Genomic DNA, 20236 nt, shown 5'->3' with positions numbered 1-20236 from the left:
TTATCTATTTCAGATGGACTGGATGCTCACACTCATACTGGACAAGCTACTTTAAGATTACAATGACCCAAATATTAATCTCACCAGGAAACACCATACAGACACACCTAGAAATAATGTTTAATCTGGGCACTCCGTGACCAGTCAAGTTGACACCTAAAAGTAATCATAGTTAGGTTAGTTTTTAATCTCTCACTGTCTCAGTTTCCTCATTTATAAAGTGAGTATAATATCTGAGAGGGTTGCTATGAAGATTATAATTGTAAATATATATAATGTGCTTCAAACTAGGATAATGCGATTAAGCTCTCAATAAATACTAGCTATTGGTATTACTTTTTCTAAAATGCTCTTCTGCACCATGCCTGCCTAAAGAACTCCTATTCACCCTTCATCACCCAATTCAAGTGTTAATTTCTCTTTTAAGATTTTGGTGAATATCTCAGTTCTCTTCTGCAGCTGTATTACCTTCTATGTTACTAGATGCCTTGAAGATACACCTATCAGTATACATCAACAGTTCATTAGAGTCATTTTCTGTATGTTTTTTTTCTTCCCTCTGACCCAATCTCTGAGCCTTTTGAGGATGGGCTAGTAGAAGCTCTCAATCAGTGGCTATGGATTGCATTATTCATGTGTCACTGTGGTTATCTCCTGCAATCCTCAGGGACGACACTGTTGCAAGCCCTGGGGGCCCTTTGTCACTCACTCCTAATGGTTTAGCGTGGAGTGAGGAAGGCGCTGTGGAGTTCAGACTGTCATCTTCTAACAGGGAAGAACCAGTCTGGTTTTAACACACCCATTTCACTCTTGTGGAACCAACTGATACGTACCAATGCCTTCCTGGGCAACTGCTGCTTTGAAAAGGAACTGCTTTATCCAATACCAGCCTGAGAGAGCAGTTAGGAAAGAGTCATGTGAATAGATGCTAGGGATTCCGGTAATGAAATCCCACCAGTTTGTTATGAAAATCGAATACAATCTGCTTGCCATGGGTATTTAATGAAACATTTCACTGGGTATAGGAGAAGCAATTAGGCTGCTGAAAATTGCGTTTGCATTCCCTATAATTCAATACTGACCGGTGTTAGCAGCGGAAGATGTGACAGGACTGATAATTAATTTCACATGCAATCAGAGTCACACAAGGGGAGGGGAACACAAGAAGAGAGAAGCTGAGGGAAGATCTGTGTGTATTCAGAGACAGATCAAGTGTTGCTTCCAAAGGTCTGATAATGACTTCTGCAGAGCCAGCCTCTGGGAAGGAGAACAATCCAGCCAAAATCCAATACTGAGAATGAGTTTCTATGCCTCACATGGGGCGGCGGGGAGGGGGTAGTCATGAAGGCCAACCATTACTCTTTCTTCTCTGGTGCCCTGTCTTCCTTAAGCTAAAGACTAATTCCACCTTGCTTACATTTATAAATAAGTAAACAGTGAGCTTTGTGAAGGCCAATAGCATTCCTTGACACTTCTGCTCCCTTTGTGCTTCACCTTGAAGGAAATTTTTATTTCAAATACTTCCTGTGTATGTGAGTAAGTGAGTGTGTGTGTGTGTGTGTGTGTGTGTGTGTGTGTGTGTGGTGTGTTCTGTCTCAATAGAACCATCACAGAGGTAAACTGCCTTGAAGCATCTCTTATATGTTTGCTCAGTTCTGTATCAGATTTCAACTCTCGCATTTTTGGAGGATTTGCTGCCTTCCAAAGTTGTTAAAAACAGCAGCAGATATCTTTGATGTACTCAGATAAGTGGGCATAAATTGCCATCAGAAAACAGAGCATGGGCCTTTTGATATTTATATGTTTATATCTATCAGTGTATCTATCTATCAGAGAGAAAGCCTTAAAATGCCAACATTCGGGGGAAAAAAGGTATTTTAATGAAGTCTAGATAAACTATACTGTGGTGTAACAGAAGTACCACCAGCTATGGGCTCCCCAGTAGATTTCAGCTCTGGTTTAATAAGTTTGAAAGCTTGTAAGGAGAGACTGACATAGAATTATGTCTGATCCATCTCTGTATGCTCTACACCCAGTTCTTGGTGGACAAAGGTGATCAGCACATATTGATTGAAAAAAGCAAGTATGTGTGAGTTAGTGAACTAGTCATTGGTCAGCCAGTTGGTGAGTTTCTTTTAGGACCTGGTAGAATTTCAGACCCTATGAGATCTTACATTTATTTATTACAGAAACCTAATTGCTTTACAATACTGCGTTAGTTTCTGCTGTGCAGCAAAGTGCATCAGCTATCTGTAAACATATCTCCCCTCCATCTCAGACCTCCCTCCCGCTCCCAGCCCCTCCAGGCCAGCACAGCGCAGCGAGTGGAGCTCCCTGCGCTCCGCAGCCGCTTCCCGCCAGCGGTTTATTTCATGGTACTATGCATATGTCAGCGCTGCCCTCTCAGTCATCCCAGCCTCCCCCTGCTCCTCGGGTCCACACGTCTGTTGACTGCATCTGCGTCTTTATCCTTCAGATAAGGTTTTAAAGGATCTGTGGGCAATGTCTATTCAAGTGGTACAACGCATGTCAATTACTTGTAAAAAGAAAACCCAAGACTAAGGCCAATGTGTTATTCCTTTGCTACTTGGAGCTGGGAATGATTTTGCTAAACAAGCACAGTCTTTAAGCAGCTGGCGATGTACTTTCTGAAGCCTGGAACATCCACAGCCATGAGAGGCAGCCTGGAGGTAAGATCTTTCCTGTTGGAAGCAGGAAAACTGGTTAGAAACCAACAAACTAACACATGCTGTAATTTGGAATTGTGCTCAATATAAATCACAGTGATACAAAATCAGTGGCATAAATACTACAAAGATTTACTCTCTGACATTTAAAAGTCCAGCGTCAGGTAGTTTAAAGCTGATATAGAATTTTCCACAAAGTCACGTAAGACTCAGACATTTCTCTTTATCTGCTACCTTTGCGTTCCACCCCTAAAGTTACCTTATGATCCAATATGAATGCTGACATTCCACTCATCACAGTCATGCGTGCTAAGTCATTTCAGTCGTGTCCAACTCTTTGTGATCCTGTGACCTGTAGCCTGCCAGGCTCCTCTGTCCATGGGATTTCCCAGGCAAGAATACTGGAGTGGATTGCCATTTCCTTCTCCAGAGGATCTTCCCGACCCAGGGATCGAACTCATGTCTCTCATATCTGCATTGGCAGGTGGGTTCTTTACCACTGGTGTCACCTGGGAGGCCCATTATATCCAGGCAGCAAGAAAGGCAAGGGATGCCCTACCCACGTCAGATCCCTTTAAGCAAATGTTTTAAACGTACCACTGAACATGTCTGCAGACATGTCACTCATCAAACTTTAAGTCACATGACTGTTTAATTGCTAGAAAGTTTGGGAAATGTTTTCTTATTTGATTTGTGTTAAAGCTGGGTGCACTGTCATTGTATATTGAAAATCTGTTAATAAGAAAATGAGAAACAGGGTTTGGGGTGGGAATTGACAGTTTCTTTCACATGGTTACATAAAGCCTGCCCAAATTTTCCCATCGCTTTGCGCTATAAACCAGGAGGGCAAAAGGAAAACAAAAAAGGATCCAGAATCTACAGATGTCTCAGTCTTTATAATTTACAAGGCACTGGCATTAGCACTGATTCATTTGAGCTTCTGGAAACCTTTGTGGATTTATGCAGTCTTAAATAGCAGTGTCAAAGTTCAGCGCCTGTCTCCTTATTACCAAAGCATATATATATATATTTTTCACGCTCAGTATGTTAACAAGACTGAAAATTCCCTAAGCACATCGATAATTAATGTCAGAGAAACGATAATACTATTCATTCACCACTTAGTATATTCCATGTATTATACTACATTCCATGTATATTTTATTTTGATCTTCACTTATTTCCCATTTTGCAAATGAAGTAAGTGTAACCTTCCTAATGTCACACAGCTATTCCTGGAGCTAGGATTCCATTCAGGTGATATGACTGCACATTCTAAATTTTAAGCCACTGAGCAATCATGCCTCCTGAAAGATAAGGAATCTTCTCAGTGTGGACTGGTGCTAACTTGCAGTCTAGTCCTCCTCAACTTCCAATACTCTTGAATCCCCATGCATAGTTTGATCAGAATTGTGTGTGTGTGTGTAGTTGCTCAGTCATGTCTGACTCTTTACGACCCCATGGATTGTAGCCTGCCAGGCTCTTTAGTCCATGGGATTTTCCACTCAAGAATACTAGAGAGGGTTGTCATTTCCTACTTCAGGGGATCTTCCCGACCCAGGGATTCAATGCCCATCTCCTGTATTGGCAGGCAAATTCTTTACCACTGTGCCAGTTTTATGGTCTTAAATAAGTGCTTATTTCAGTTAGTTTTTCATAGTTTTAGGTCATAAATGATTTGTATTTTGCCCTTCTCACTTCACATGCACCACATGCATTTTCTATAATATTTTATTTACTCTTTGTATAGAGCCTGTCCATGTGTTTGGATTGGTCATCTTCCTATGCTTTTTAAAAGAAATAAAACTATATTGTTATTACTAATTGAAACCTGCATCCAAAAGCTGATCTTCTAAAAGTTGAGCCTTTCCATTGTAAAGTGGCCTGGTCTTTCTCCAGGTACCAATCCAATAAACCAACAGCTGACTGAGCCCCTTGTAGAAAATTCCATAGTCTAACCAGGGTTGCCTCACATCCCATTGACAAACAGCTCTCTCCAAAGGGAAAGTGTTAGTTGCTCAGTTGAGTCGGACTCTTTGCAACCCCATGGACGGTAGCCCGCCAGGCTCCTCTGTCTATGGAATTCTCCAGGCAAGAATAGTGGAGAGGTTTGCATTCCCTTCTCCAGGGGAGCTTCCTGACCCAGGGATTGAACCCTGGTATTCTGCATTGCAGGCAGATTCTTTACCAACTGAGCCACTCGGGAAGCCAAAGGGAAAAGTTACCCCATTTTCGGGCATCAGCAGCTTTCAGTCCAGAACTCACAGAATAAAGAAGAACTGAGCATTGCACTCATCATACAAGCTTTGAGAAATGAGTAACCAACTCCATTAATATGTCAGTACAAAGATGACCACTTCCTGCCCTCTTTTTCAGGAGGGTACATGGCAAGAGCTATCATGCCTAGTAAGGAAGGACATACGTCTTTTGGGAAAGATGACATCTACTTGCTTTAGAAGTGGTTAACACTGCTAGGTCAACGAATGCAAATATTTGAAAGCATCCACAGACACAAAATAATGTGCAGTGTAGCAGGAATACCCAGAGCATCAGAGATGCTTCTTAATTTTATATTTAGATGAAGTAACATAACTTTAGTGCTCAGTGCTGTGACTAGTACAGGGCTTCTCCGGTGGCTCAGATGGTAAAAGAATCTGCTTGCAATACAGGTAACTTGGGTTCAGTCTCCAGGTTGGGAAGATCCCCTGAAGAAGGGAATGGCTACCCACTCCAGTGTTCTTGCCTGGAGAATTCCATGGACAGAGGAGCCTGGCAGACTACAGTCCATGGGGTCACAAAGAGCTAGACACAACTGAGTGACTAACACTTCAGTACACAGTAGCGGATGAATAAATATTTCCTCTCCCAGCTTCATTTTCTCATCCTGTTTGTACCTAATATCAAGAGCGCATGTATATCAATCCCAATCTCCTGAATTCTCCCACCATCCCCCACCCCCTACTTTCTAAACCCTTGGTATCCATACATTTGTTCTCTATGTCCGTCTCTCTACTTCTGCTTTGAAATAAGATCATCTACATCATTTTCATAGAAAGTTTTATTTCAAAGTTGCTCCGTACAGTAAGATTCATGAAGTTATATAGCATGTTTGGATTGCTCATTTTCGTAATGTTAGCAAAGTAGCTGGCATACAGTATATGTTCAATCAATATTCAATGACCTTATGAATCAATGAAATCAACGGAATCTACACTGTGAAGGAAAAAAAAAACAATCCTATACTATTTACACTATGCAGTAATAATACAGGGGTCAATAAGGGATGCCCTTATAAAGGACGGAGGTTCGTGACACTGTACAGGAGACAGGGATCAAGACCATCCCCATGGAAAAGAAATGCAAAAAAGCAAAATGGATGTCTGGGGAGGCTTTACAAATAGCTGTGAAAAGAAGAAAAGCAAAAAGCAAAGGAGAAAAGGAAAGATATAAGCATCTGAATGCAAGTTCCAGAGAATAGCAAGAAGAGATAAGAAAGCCTTCCTCAGCAATCAATACAAAGAAACAGAGGAAAATAACAGAATGGGAAAGACAGAGATCTCTTCAAGAAACTTAGAGATGCCAAGGGAACATTTCATGCAAAGATGGGCTCAATAAAGGACAGAAATGCTATGGACCTAACAGAAGCAGAAGATATTAAGAAGAGATGGCAAGAATACACAGAAGAACTATACAAAAAAAGATCTTCATGACCAAGAGAATCATGATGGTATGATCACTCACCTAGAGCCAGACATCCTGGAATGTGAAGTCAAGTGGGCCTTAGAAAGCATCACTACGAACAAAGCTAGTGGAGGTGATGGCATTCCAGTTGAGCTATTTCAAATTCTGAAAGATGATGCTGTGAAAGTGCTGCACTCAATATGCCAGCAAATTTGGAAAACTCAGCAGTGGCCACAGGACTAGAAAAGGTCAGTTTTCATTCCAATCCCAAAGAAAGGCAATGCCAAAGAATGCTCAAACTACCGCACAATTGCACTCATCTCACACGCTAGTAAAGGAACGCTCAAAATTCTCCAAGCCAGGCTTCAGCAATACATGAAGCGTGAACTTCCAGATGTTCAAGCTGGTTTTAGAAAAAGCAGAGGAACCACAAATCAAATTGCCAACATCTGCTGGATCATGGAAAAAGCAAGAGAGTTCCAGAAAAACATCTATTTCTGCTTTATTGACTATGCCAAAGCCTTTGACTGTGTGGATCACAATACACTGTGGAAAATTCTGAAAGAGATGGGAATACCAGACCACCTGCCTCTTGAGAAACCTCTATGAAGGTCAGGAAGCAACAGTTAGAACTGGACATGGAACAACAGACTGGTTCAAAAGTACAGTACATCAAGTACTGTACAGTACAAAGTAAAGTACAGTACTGGAGTACATCAAGGCTGTATATTGTCACCCTGCTATTTAACTTCTATGTAGAGTACATCATGAGAAAGGCTGGGCTGGAAGAAACACAAGCTGGAATCAAGATTGCTGGGAGAAATATCAATAACCTCATATATGCAGATGACACCACACTTATGGCAGACAGTGAAGAGGAACTAAAAAGCCTCTTGATGAAAGTGAAAGAGGAGAGCGAAAAAGTTGGCTTAAAGCTCAACATTCAGAAAACAAAGATCATGGCAAATAGATGAGGAAACAGTGGAAACAGTGTCAGACTTTATTTTTGGGGGCTCCAAAATCACTGCAGATGGTGACTGCAGCCATGAAATTAAAAGACGCTTACTCCTTGGAAGGAAAGTTATGACCAACCTAGATAGCATATTGAAAAGTAGAGACATTACTTTGCCAACAAAGGTTCGTCTAGTTAAGGCTATGGTTTTTCCTGTGGTCATGTATGGATGTGAGAGTTGGACCGTGAAGAAAGCTGAGCGCTGAAGAATTGATGCTTTTGAGCTGTGGTGTTGGAGAAGACTCTTGAGAGTCCCTTGGACTGCAAAGAGATCCAACCAGTCCATCCTAAAGGAAATCAGTTCTGAATATTCATTGGAAGGACTGATGCTGAAGCTGAAACTCTAATATTTTGGCCACCTGATGTGAAGAACTGACTGACTGCAAAAGACCTGATGCTGGGAAAGACTGAAGGCAGGAGGAGAAGGGGACGACTGAGGATGAGATGGTTGGATGGCATCATTGACTCAATGGACATGAGTCTGAGTAAGGTCTGGGAGTTGGTGATGGACAGGGAAGCCTGGTGTGCTGCAGTCCATGGGGTCACAAAGATTTGGACATGACTGAGTGAGTGAACTGAACTGATGGCAGAATATCTCTTCTTGCTTCACAACGTATTATAAATATTAGCCTTTTTCTCAGAGATCAAAGTGTATCTCTGAATAGACAGTAATCAATCTACCGACTGATTTCTTCCCCAAACTTCTATCTGACAGCCTCTCTCTATGGCCTTAAAAGCCTGCCCTGAATCTGGGTTTCCTCTGAAGTCTACACTCTGGTCTTGTGACTGTGGCAGGCAGACCTCAGTCTCTTTTGATGCAATGAGTCCCTTCCAGTTGCTCACTCTTTTGGATCCAATATCTGATGGTGGACACCCTCCCACACAAACTCCCCACTCTGAATCATAGTGAAGGAGACCTAGGGATTGAATTATATGACTAAACAGGTATGTGAGAAGGCTTGGGGACTAGAACCTAGGTCTTCCAATTTGCAGTTCAATTTTCTTTTCATCGCAATGTATTACCTCTCTTTCAGGAACTGAGTCAATAAAAACGATGTCTGTAGAGGAGGGGAGGATCACTGGGAGCTGGATTATATAGAAGAACATGTTCAAACATAAAGGTCCTAGAATTGGGTCTTGAAATAGCAGGTCCGAATTGGACATGGCAGATGAATAAACACCTTTTATCAACATGCCCCCTGGCATTCTTATGAAGAGTATATTTAAAAAGCACATGAAGGAAAAAATCAACCAATATAAGGAGGAGACTTCCAGTTTACACATATTTGGAGTTGTGTCCCATTCCTATTTGGCACTTTTATTTATTAACATATTGCCTCATCACAGAGGAAACTAGAGGTGCCCTAGGCTGGCTGGACACCAGTACTGCCAGGCAACATAGAAGCTGACCTCAGTTCAGTTCAGTTCAGTTCAGTCGCTCAGTCGTGTCCGACTCCTTGCGACCCCATGAATCGCAGAATGCCAGGCCTCTCTGTCCATCACCATCTCCCGGAGTTCACTCACACTCACGTCCATCGAGTCAGTGATGCCATCCAGCCATCTCATCCTCTGTCGTCCCCTTCTCCTCCTGCCCCCAATCCCTCCCAGCATCAGAGTCTTTTCCAATGAGTCAACTCTTCGCATGAGGTGGCCAAAGTACTGGAGTTTCAGCTTTAGCATCATTGCTTCAAAGAACACCCAGGGCTGATCTCTTTTAGAATGGACTGGTTGGATCTCCTTGCAGTCCAAGAGACTCTCAGGAGTCTTCTCCAACACCACCTAGCACCAGCAGAAATCCAAGGGTGTCAGAGTTCAACCCTATCCGCAGATCTCCAGCTGGAGCATCCTTCTTACCCCCACTACAAGAAGGGGATACAACGTAGCTGCTCTAGAGAGCTCTAATAGAAGCCTGTGCTTCAGTTTCCTTTTTGTTTGAAGTTAAAACATACAACAGGGATCAATGTCTTCCAATGCTGGTGAAATCAGATCACTATCTCTAATACCCTTGCTGGTTTCTGTAACTTGTCCAACCTTTTTCTATTCTCCACCACTCATATCACTAATTCAAATCTAATCCTAAAATTTCACAGTACTATGTAAACATGAGGAAAGAAAAAACAGATTGCAATTTTATCCAGAGATAACCAACCTCTCTCAGAAAGATCTCCTGGAGAAAGGAATGAGAACCTACTCCAGTATTCTGCCTGGAGAATGCCATGGACAGAGGAGCCTGGGGGGCTACAGTGCCTGGGGTCACAAAGAGTCTGACATGACTGAGCCAGTAACACTTTCAATTGCAACCAAACTCTCAGTGGCTTCTACATTATTTCTTCCAGAATAACTATATTGATTGTGCAAAATTTTGAATTCTGCTATCTCCAAAGCCTGTATTATATCTGTAGGCATTTTATAGCACATGTCAAGACAATGTACAAGCACTGGGTTACAAAAAGAAGAAAACAAAAAATCCAGATATGTTTATCAATGAAACCAGATATCAACAGCTTTAAAATATAATCAAAGTGATCCCATGATGGGAGAAATATCTACAAGCTCTTAGAGCCTGGTCTACCATGAAAAAAAAAATGTGGATTAACATCTAAATATGTGGTTCAAACTGCTATTTTTCCTGTGGTCTTGCAAATGTTCATTCCCTCTGCCTGACTTACCTAAATTCTATTTTTTTCGCCAGAAAATATGTGTTCCTGGGAAAAAATTAAGCTACAGACAAATCTTGAGTTTCTCTCCTTTTCCACTATGGAGGATGGTGGTTTCTTAAATTACACTTTGCCAGTTGGTAGAATATTCCATCTGGATCTACATGATTTCTCCTAACTCTCTGGAATAGAAATTCCACACACTCCTAAATATTTAGTTTTTTCCAAGTGTTGGAGGAGTGCTTTGTAGGCCAGGAGGAATGCTATCTTTGCTAAAATCCAAGTGTTTTTTACTTTTTTGGAAAAAAAAAAAGTTATTCTCAGTTGACCAGTATAATAAACTTTTTATATTAGTGGTTAGAAAAAATAAAATTACATACAAAAAATATATACAAATTCCTTTATTAATTCTGTCCTCTCCGTCATCTACATGGTTAAATGCATTTGACTGCTAAGTCCAAAAATGGATACACATTTCATTGTAACAGCACAAACACACATAAACACACACATAAGTGCAAATAATCATGTGCATACATCACACCCAGAAACACGTCCATGCATACCTTGCACGCGGGCTTCCCTCATGGCTCAGTGAGTAAAGAATCTGCCTGCTATGCAGGAGACCTGGGTTTGATTCCTGGGTCAGGAAGATCCCCTGGAGAGGGAAATAGCAACCCACTCCAGTACTCTTGCCTGGAGAATCCCATGGATAGAGGAACCGGGCAGGCTACAGTCCATAGGGTCATGAGAGTCAGACATGACTTAGCGACTAGAGAGAGAGATACCTTACACAAGTGTCGTGAACAATATTTACCCCTTTGTCAAGGCAAATTCAACACACTAGATTACATACAGTAGCATGCCATCATATGTGTCTGTAAAATAACCACCTCTGTTAAAACCCTCTTCCTCCTTGTTTTCTCCTAATAACACTTCCTAAAATGTGTCCAAATTGACAATTTCCTCTGTGCCAAAGGGTACCTAAAACACTGACACATATGTGTTAGATTGTAACTATTTGCTTTTTATATTTATTTTCCCCATTCTACTGAGTTACTTGAAAACCATGGACTCTGGATTAAACATGTTGGCATTCCTCATAATCAGAATATCATATGGCACTAAGTAGATGTTTAATAAATCCCTGTTAACAATTCATTCATTGAAAATTATAGCAGTAAAATCAGTGAAAATTTAAAAGTCCATGAGATGATTATTCTACTCTGTAAAAATAAAATTCATGCAGAGAATTATTAGAGAAAAACATAAAAATGACCCTATGAGATGGTCCATCCTAATTGAAATGAGCGAGCTGACTGCCACAGCTTCTGTATTTGCATATTCAGGCAATGCCAGCAGCTGCTGGTGATCACATACTAACAGAAATAACTGGTGTTGAAATCATCAGAAATGTTTGCATGGGCACAGTAAATTTAGAATATCACCTGTAGACCCTGAACATCACAGCCACTTCTAACTAGTCTTTACTCTCAAACTTTTCCCTACCGGTTTTTATTTTAAGAAAGAATACATGTGTCCATGTATTATTTATTTAGTTAGTTTTTGGTCTCCATAGTAATTGAGGGTCTACTGGGGAAGAAGGGAAAAGGCTGAAGAGATAGAACGGCTGCATGTTTCACCATGAAGATTTATCCGGAGGTAACAAACAAGGCCATTTGTTAATTTCCCTCCTGAGTGAGTTCTGGAGGCTTTCCAATGCTCAAACAAAGAAAGCCTCATTAGCTAATTCCAGAGCAGACAACTGCTCCTGAGCTGCTAAGCTGCAGCCTTGAGTTCAGGCCCCTCTACTATGAAAATCGTGGTGACCCTCTATCATTCTGGTCCAACTAACCAACAAGAACTCAACAGTGAGCATCCTCCCGTATACCATTTAATCCATTATTTTGTGCAAATACTCACTTGTCTCCTGTTCCTTCTTCTGGACAATGGAGGACAGTAGCCTGGGTACACACAAGGTGTGGAACAAATGATGCTGCCCATCCAAGCATGTGATGTCTTGGCAGCACACACAAGGACTACAGGACCCAGTAAAGCCACATGAGCCCTAGGCAGGATCCCATCCAGACCCTAGGACTCCTCCCAGCATGTGTGCTAAGTCACTCAGTGGTGTCCATCTTTTTGCAACCCTATGGATCATAGCCTGCCAGGCTCCTCTGTCCATGGAATTCTCCAGGCAAGAACGCTGGAGTGGGTTGCCATTCCCTCCTTCAGGGAATCTTCCTGACCCAGGGATCAAACCCGCATCTCTCATGTTTCCTGCTTTGGGAGGTGGGTTCTTTACCACTAGTGCCCCCTGGGAAGCCCTTCCTTCTCCTAGACCACTTAATAACATGCAGGGTGTATGTTATTAAGAAAATGATAATCTTATCAATGTTTCTGGATGAAATGATAATTATGATTATTTGAAACAGTATTCTAAGCGTTCATCCTGCCAGAGGCCCAGGTACAGCCTTAAAGACAGAGACCCCAGAGGTCTATCAAGGCTGGTCTCGGGTGACACAGAGAACATTGATTGAGAGGCCCCCTGACTTTGGGCCATTCTTACCCACATTTCTCTGAAGCTAATGATACTTCAGAGGAGAGGCTGAATCCTCATCACACCATAACAGAAGACTGGCTGTGTAGCTTCACACTGACTAGAGAGCAAATCATGTTTTTAAAGGATGAAATGAGAAAAAGCCTCAGCTCTGAGATACAAAAAGCAATAGCGGTGCTGTCCCCTCCCACTCCCCCTGGCAGACACAGTGTCCTGACAGTCTTATATGAAGCAGAGTTACCATTCTGTTTTCAAGAAAGTAAGGTTGGGAAACTTGTGAATAACAGATTAGAGAAGAGGCAGCTCAGAGGCAAAAATGATCAGCTCAGAAACTACTACAGGGTGAAGCAAGTCAGAAAGAGAAACACAAATACCGCGCATTAATGCGTATGTGTAGAATCTAGAAAAATGGTACAGATGGACGTGCTTCCAGGGCAGGGATGGGGATGCAGACACAGAGCAGAGCCATGTGGACGCAGAGGGTGAAGAGGCGAGTGAGGTGAGCTGGGGGAATCAGGGTTGGCTGATGTACACGACCACGTGTTGGAGAGTTAGCGGGAATCTGTGGTATGGCATAGGGGGCTCAGCGTGGCGCCCTGTGACGACCTAGCGGGGTGGTTGGTGCAGGTGGGAGGAAGGTGCAAGGGGGAGGGGATACGCGTGTACATAGAGCTGTCCAGGCTGTTGTCGTGCAGAAACTATCACAACACTGTAAAGCAATTATATTCCAATTTAAAAAAAGGTTTCACATGGTGGAATAAAAAAAAAAAGAAAAAATAAGAAAATGTCCTTGTAAGACATGGAAGGGTTGAAAGAGGACTGAATTTTGGCTACATTTCAGATGTTGGCTAAGTAGGGCTGGACTACTAGTTAGTTTGAAGGTAAGAGATGAGTCAGAGTTGATCTTGAGCCCCCAGTCTCTGTCCAGGGGAGGTAAGCAGCATATGGAATGAAGAATAGTGAGCAGACTCGAGCCACAATAAAATGCCAAAGGCAATTCCAGCAGAGATACCTGGCAGGTAGTTGAAAATACAGTTACAAGTTAGACTTGGGGATCATTCATAATAGTTGATGGAAAATGCATGAGAGCATCATAGAAAAGCATATTTTAAAGGAAGTTACAGACAATGGGCTTATCTCTAGTTTTCAAATGTTTTCTAGTCTTAGAGGAATAATAGGCTTCATCTTTTCTGAAATGTGTGTTTAAGCAAAAATGGTGCTCTCTTTGGTAATAATAAACCTTTAGTTTATTAAATTCCCATCTCACAGAGAAGGGAAACAAGTAACTACAAAACACGAGGATGCTCTGGTCTCACAAGTCCAGCACATTCATTCTGCTAGTGGAGGCAGTGTCGGGAGGGAGGCTGGAGTAGGCAGAAAGAACAGGAGAGGAGATCCAAGAAAGGTTATTATGAGAAAGCACTGCACACCACTGCAAAATTTGGGATTTAGAAGAGTTGAGAGAGCATTTTTTAAATTAATTTCTTTATTTTAATTGAGTCCCCCATCACGAACCCCCCTCCCACCAAAGACAGAATAACCACTGTCAGCTACCTCAGGAGCTGCTCTCTCTTGGAACTATAAAACTGTTTTACTGCCTGCCCAATCTTGTTATGAGACAGCTCATTATGACACAATTTCATATATGCAACACATAATAACTGCATGGTTGCTACGAAGTTATTAGCCTGTAACTGGGCTATTAATCCTGTTCACACAATGCCATGATTATGAAGAAAGCATTGTATGCTTTCTTCTTTAAATGCAGAGGCAGTGCTCCTGCGGTAGGTAAGTAATATCTTGCCCCTAGATTTGTTTTATTTAACCCAATAAGTGTTTTAAATAAAAGAAAATGTAAACATAAGGGGATGGATTCAAAGACTAAGCACAAAAGTCTGGACTTCTGGCTTATCTTGACAAAGAAGAAAGCATCATAGGAATAGTCCAGCATTCCTGTTCAATAATGATGAGCAGAAGCTGAGTAGCAGCTATCTCCTGGGTACTGGGTCCTCCTATAGGCCACAGTCCCCACCGCTCCCTGCTGTCTCTCTGACAGGGAGGCCAAGAGTTAGAGCCAATCTTGCCTAACTATTGTTTTCCTGATCTCAGTCCTAAATGGATAATTTCTTTTACATGGCCCCCTACAGACATATGGGCCTTCCCTGGTTGTTCAGCCAGCAAAGAACCCACCTGCAATGCAGGAGACCTGGGTTCAATCCCTGGGTTGGGAAGATCCCCTGAAGAAGGGAACAGCTACCCCCCTCAGTATTCTGGCCTGGAGAATTCTATGCACTTTATGATGGGATTCCCTGGTAGCTCAGCTGGTAAAGAATCTGCCTGCAATGCAGGAGACCCCAGCTAGATTCCTGAGTCAGGAAGATCCACTGGAAAAGGGATAGGCTACCCACTCCAGTGTTCTTGGGCTTCCCTAGTGGCTCAGCTGTTGAAGACTCTGCCTGCAAAGTGGGAGACCTGGGTTTGATCCTTGGGCTGGGAAGATCCCCTGGAGAAGGGAACGGCTACCCACTCCAGTATCCTGGCCTGGAGAATTCCATGGACTATATAATGGGATCGCAAAGCATTGGACATGACTAGGCAACTTTCACTCACAGGCATACGAGTTTTGTAGCCTCTGTTTTAATGAAGTGAATTGAAAGTGACTTCTAAGATGACTTTAGAATGATGAGTTATCTAGATCTGTTCCTAGCTGTGAACTCCGGGCACTGGCTGTATCACCTGCTCTAGCAAGCAGTATATAATCTGGTAAAGGAGGGGTCAGAATGAAGCTTATAGAAACGAGGGCTTGATCAGGATAGAGACCTTGGGAATGAAGAGGGAGAGGGTTAAAAGCATGGCAACTCAGTCTGTTTACCTTAAATGGGGAAGAGTATGCAGGATCTATTTTTTGGGAGAGGATCAGACTGCAGAGTAAAAAGCATAGGCATCGGACAGCTCAAGAATCCTTAGACGGAAGTTCAAGAAACAGCAGCAAAGAACGGAATCCAATCCCTCCCAGAAAGGGTTGATAAGTTCAAGGAGGAATATGGACCTTAATCCCATTTGCTGCAGTTGAGAAGAGCTCCCTTATGTCAATGCCCTTCAGAGAGGACAGGTATCTGAGAAACCCTGTATAACCCAGAGACTCAGCTGGACAGCCTGACCACGCCACAGGGATATTCACAGGGACTCTCTCTCTCATGTTTCTAAAGCATTTAGTGTTTTCATCCCTTAAGAAAAAAGTAGGAGTGGTGATTCCTCTCAAATGCCAAGAGGGGAATGTGTACAGCAAAGCCTGCACACCAACCTTAAGTCCTTCTAGACCCCTTAGTAATAAACATGCTGTAATTAATACTGTCATCTTATCACTATATGTATTCATGGACACAATTACCTACATGCACCTGTGGCAGAATGAAGCATGATATGGAAAAGTTACTCTCTTTAAATTTGAGATTACAGGCTATTTTAGGAAATCAGAAATTTATGGGTTTTCATTCTTTCCTTTATCCCTTCCTTTCCTCCAGTTCCTGTTCTTCCTTCCTCTCTCTCTATCTGCATTTTCTCACTTTTGCTCACAACAAGACACTCCAGTTCCAGAATTTGCCACTTCTCCAAGGATTCCTAGTTCCATTTATTGTAGAGTGCCATTAGACACATTATGCTGGATGAAGCACAAGCTGGAATCAAGACTGTCAGGAGAAATAGAAATAACCTCAGATATGCAGATGACATCATCCTTATTGCAGAAACTGAAGAACTAAAGAGCCTCTGGATGAAAGTGAAAGAGGAGAGTGAAAAAGTGGGCTTAAAGCTCAGCATTCAGAGAACTAAGATCCTGGCATCTGGTCTCATCATTTCATGGCAACTAGATGGGGAAACAATGGAAACAGTGACAGACTTTATTTTTGGGGGCTCCAAAATCACTGCAGATGGTGACTGCAGCCATGAAATTAAAAAATCCTTGCTTCTTGGAAGAAAAGCTATGATCAACCTAGACAGCATATTTAAAAAGAGAGATATTACTTTGTCAACAAAGGTCTGTTTAGTCAAAGCCATGGTTTTTCCTGTAGTCACGTATGGATGTGAGAACTGGACCATAAAGAAAGCTGAGTGCCGAAGAATTGAGGCTTTTGAACTGTGGTGTTGAAGACTCTTGAGAGTCCCTTGGACTGCAAGGAGATCCAACCAGTTCATCCTAAAGGAGATCAGTCCTGAATATTCATTGGGAGGACTGATGCTGAAGCTGAAATCCCAATACTTTGGCCACCTGATGCGAAGAACTGACTCACTGGAAAAGACCCTGATGCTGGGAAAGACTGAAGGCAGGAGGAGAAGGGGACGACAGAGGATGAGATGGTTGGATGGCATCACCGACTTGATGGACATGAGTTTGAGTAAGCTTTGGGAGTTGGTGATGGACAGGGAAGCCTGGCATGCTGCAGTCCATGGGGTCGCAAAGAGTTGGACACAACTGAGCTACTGAACTGAACTGAACTAGATACCAAAACCTGGGTGCTAGTGTTCCTTGTGTGGTTGAAAGTCACCAAGAAAATTGGTTATCTCTAGCCTATGCTCTTCAATTTTTGAGTTTCCTCCATCAGTGGATTTGCAGAGCCTACTTCTCAGCTTCCCTGATTTAACCCTGTTGGCCTCACATTACTCCCCTGCTGAATCACCTTATGTTACTTCGTTTCCCTTGCCACTTAACCAGAGCAGTGTCTCCAAGATTCTAGTGTTTGACCTTAAAATACTTGAGATTTTTATCTCCCTTTGAATTTTATCATTATCACTCCCGTTGTGATATTTTCTTACTGAGGCTCTGACCTCAACATGTGAAGTACTCATGCGCATTTTATGTGTGCAAGAAAACTATCTCTCTTCCATTCAGAGACTATTTAGAGGACCTGAGGAATTTTACTAGCCACACTGGAAAATCTCGAAGGAGCTCATAGTCTAAAAGGATATAAAAGACAGAATAAGGTTCACAAAAGCAGGGAAGAACGTTAAAGAACATGTGCCCCATAAGTAGACACTGCAGCGGGGGGCACAGTAAGAGGTGATGGACTTAGAGCCAGACTACCTGATTTCAAACCGCAAACCTCAGCTCAACCACTTTTTGGCCTATGTCTTTACAGAAGCCACTTAACTCCTGCGAATTTCAGTTTCCATATCAATAAAATGGATCTATTAACAGCAGTATACACCGAATGCAACTGCAATTACTGTCAACAGAGTAAATACTATTCAAGTGTTCAGAACACTGTTTGGGACAGAGAAAGTTCTATATACGTTGGTTATTGTTGTAATGAATAGTAGCAGTTACACTGAAGACTTGACTCAACTAAATCTTGGCACAAAAGGCCAATCTTACCCATAAGGGTAAGATTTTGTTTGCTCTGCTTTCCGTTAGGAGTGTGGTATTTATGATCTGTCTGGGGGAAAACAGAGAAGGATTAGGGTTAAACAGAAGTTTAACTGCTTTAAACAAGAGGTTTGATGACACAGAGGAGCTAGGACTGCTGCTGCTGCTGCTAAGTTGCTTCAGTCGTGTCCGACTCTGTGCAACCCCATGGACGGCAGCCCACCAGGCTCCCCCGTCCCTGGGATTCTCCAGGCAAGAACACTGGAGTGGGTTGCCATTTCCTTCTCCAGTGCATGAAAGTGAAAAGTGAAAGCGAAGTCGCTCAGTCGTGTCTGACTCTTAGTGACCCCATGGACTGGAGCCCACCAGGCTCCTCCATCCATGGGATTTTCCAGGCAAGAGTACTGGAGTGGGCTGCCGTTGTACTGCCAACTACAAATCTGCACTTACCTTTGGCACACTGAAGCCAGGAAGAGAGGGGATGACAGAGAATAAGATGGCTGGATGACCCCCAATTCAATGCACATGAACGTGAGCAAGCTCTAGGATATGGTAAATAAAGGACAGGGAAGCCTGGCATGCTGCAGGCCATGGGGTCCCAAAGAGTCGGACACGACTGAGCAACTAAATAACAATTGGCACTTGCCATATACCTCTACAAGGATTGAATCATGTGACACTGCAGCTGCTGATTTTCAACACCTCCTGAAAGGAGCTCAGGGTGGAGAACAGAAATGAGATTCTCTGTGCTTTGGCAAAACTGCAGAACAAATCTATAGATAGCTAGATATTTTGAGGAGCTAGTTTTATGAGCCCAATTCTTGGATTGCTTCATATCTAGAACATCCTTCATGGTGATGACTGCTCCTCATGACTAGTGGAAATCTTCTCCAAAAAATATGTACTTGATTGCATGTACTCCTTCACCAAAATTACATATTCCCTGACCTGCACCCCTGCCTCTTTGGAGCAGTTTCTCAGAGCTATCTCCTGGGCTATAGTCCTCATTTTGACCTAATTAAAACTGAACTTGCAATTCTCACATTATGCATTTTTGAAGTCAACCATACTTTAAAATTTTTCCTCACAAGAGAAGTCATCCTCACACTGTGAGGAATCACAATACACGTGGTCATCAAGGAGGATAAACTCAAGGTAGGAGAGGAGAGAACAGGGAGTCATTTGGTTCTCCCAGTGATTTCAAGTGTAAGGCCCAAATGAGTGCTATTCTGGGATATGGAAGAGAGTTCTATAAATGATTGTGCTGATGTTAGCAGCCTTTAAATAATTATGATAATACAGTAAAAAAAAAAAAAAAAATTGGAAGTCAGGAAAAGTACCCAAAACTGGAAAATAAATAACAACAACAAGGTAATACAAATGGGACACTGAAAGCACTCCCGGCTAGAACTAAGGTTTCACTTAAATAACACTGCATTTTATATTTCCTGTGAATCCCAAGTGATTTATACAATTACTACAAAACAACCACCTAGCCCTCTTTGTTTGGTACTGTGTGATCTTAGCCACTCAGTTGTGTCTGACTCTTTGCAACCCATGGACGGTAGCCTGCCAGGCTCCTCTGTCCACAGGATTCTCCAGGCAAGAATACTGGTACGGTAGCCATGTGTCCAAAAGGAAAAGGGGAGGGGGCGGGTTTCCTTAAACCCACTGACAGAAAGAGTGTACTACAGAATTGAAGGAATAGGAGAAAACTTGGAAAAATAACATAATGGGCCTAAAAAAGGTTATGGGGCCCAAGTGTGGTCTTATACATTGAGAGAGACCCTTTCTCTCATGGCAAAAACCATGGAAAAAACCTGCTGCCTTCATACTTGTATAACTAATCTTCAGCTTTGGATTAATATTTTGTTTATGAGACCACAGAAGAATAATTGCCACAAATTTCAGAATGTTCTAGATCAGCTCTGCTTAATAGAAATAAAGTAATTATAAATTTCCTGGAAGCCTTATTAAAAAATAGCATAGACAAGTATGTTAAATTAATTTTAATAATATATTTTTATAGCCCAATCTATTAAAATATTATTATTTCAACAACTAATTACTGTAAAATGTAAATGAGATAGTTTATATCTTTTTTTAATGATAAGTCCTTGAAGTCTAGTATATATGTTACACTTAGGTTGCACATTGCCATTCAGATAAGTTTTCAAAGATTTAAGCAAACTATGGTTCTATCAGAATGATAAAGTTGTGTTTAATGGAAAATATTTTACACTGCTTCAGTTTTTAAATTTAAATTTATTATACTTA

The 20236-nt window shown here is 42.0% G+C and overlaps 1 protein-coding gene across 1 annotated transcript in view; it reads right to left on the bottom strand.

Annotated features, from left to right (window-relative positions):
- LOC138444254 (neurexin-3-beta-like) overlaps nucleotides 1-18967 on the bottom strand; it is a 223062-nt gene extending 204095 nt beyond the window's left edge. Inside the window, exons 1-3 of the mRNA XM_069597534.1 lie at nucleotides 18908-18967; nucleotides 17969-18029; nucleotides 17516-17550 (exon numbers count right to left, since the gene is read on the bottom strand). Coding sequence (XP_069453635.1) covers nucleotides 17516-17550; nucleotides 17969-18029; nucleotides 18908-18967 — 156 coding nt within the window. The remainder of the gene's footprint in view (nucleotides 1-17515; nucleotides 17551-17968; nucleotides 18030-18907) is intronic.
- Nucleotides 18968-20236: the final 1269 nt, after the last annotated feature.

Source organism: Ovis canadensis, chromosome 7, assembly GCF_042477335.2.
Source record: "Ovis canadensis isolate MfBH-ARS-UI-01 breed Bighorn chromosome 7, ARS-UI_OviCan_v2, whole genome shotgun sequence".
NCBI classification, from domain to species: domain Eukaryota; kingdom Metazoa; phylum Chordata; class Mammalia; order Artiodactyla; family Bovidae; genus Ovis; species Ovis canadensis.
This window is presented reverse-complemented; position numbering and strand designations above follow the sequence as displayed.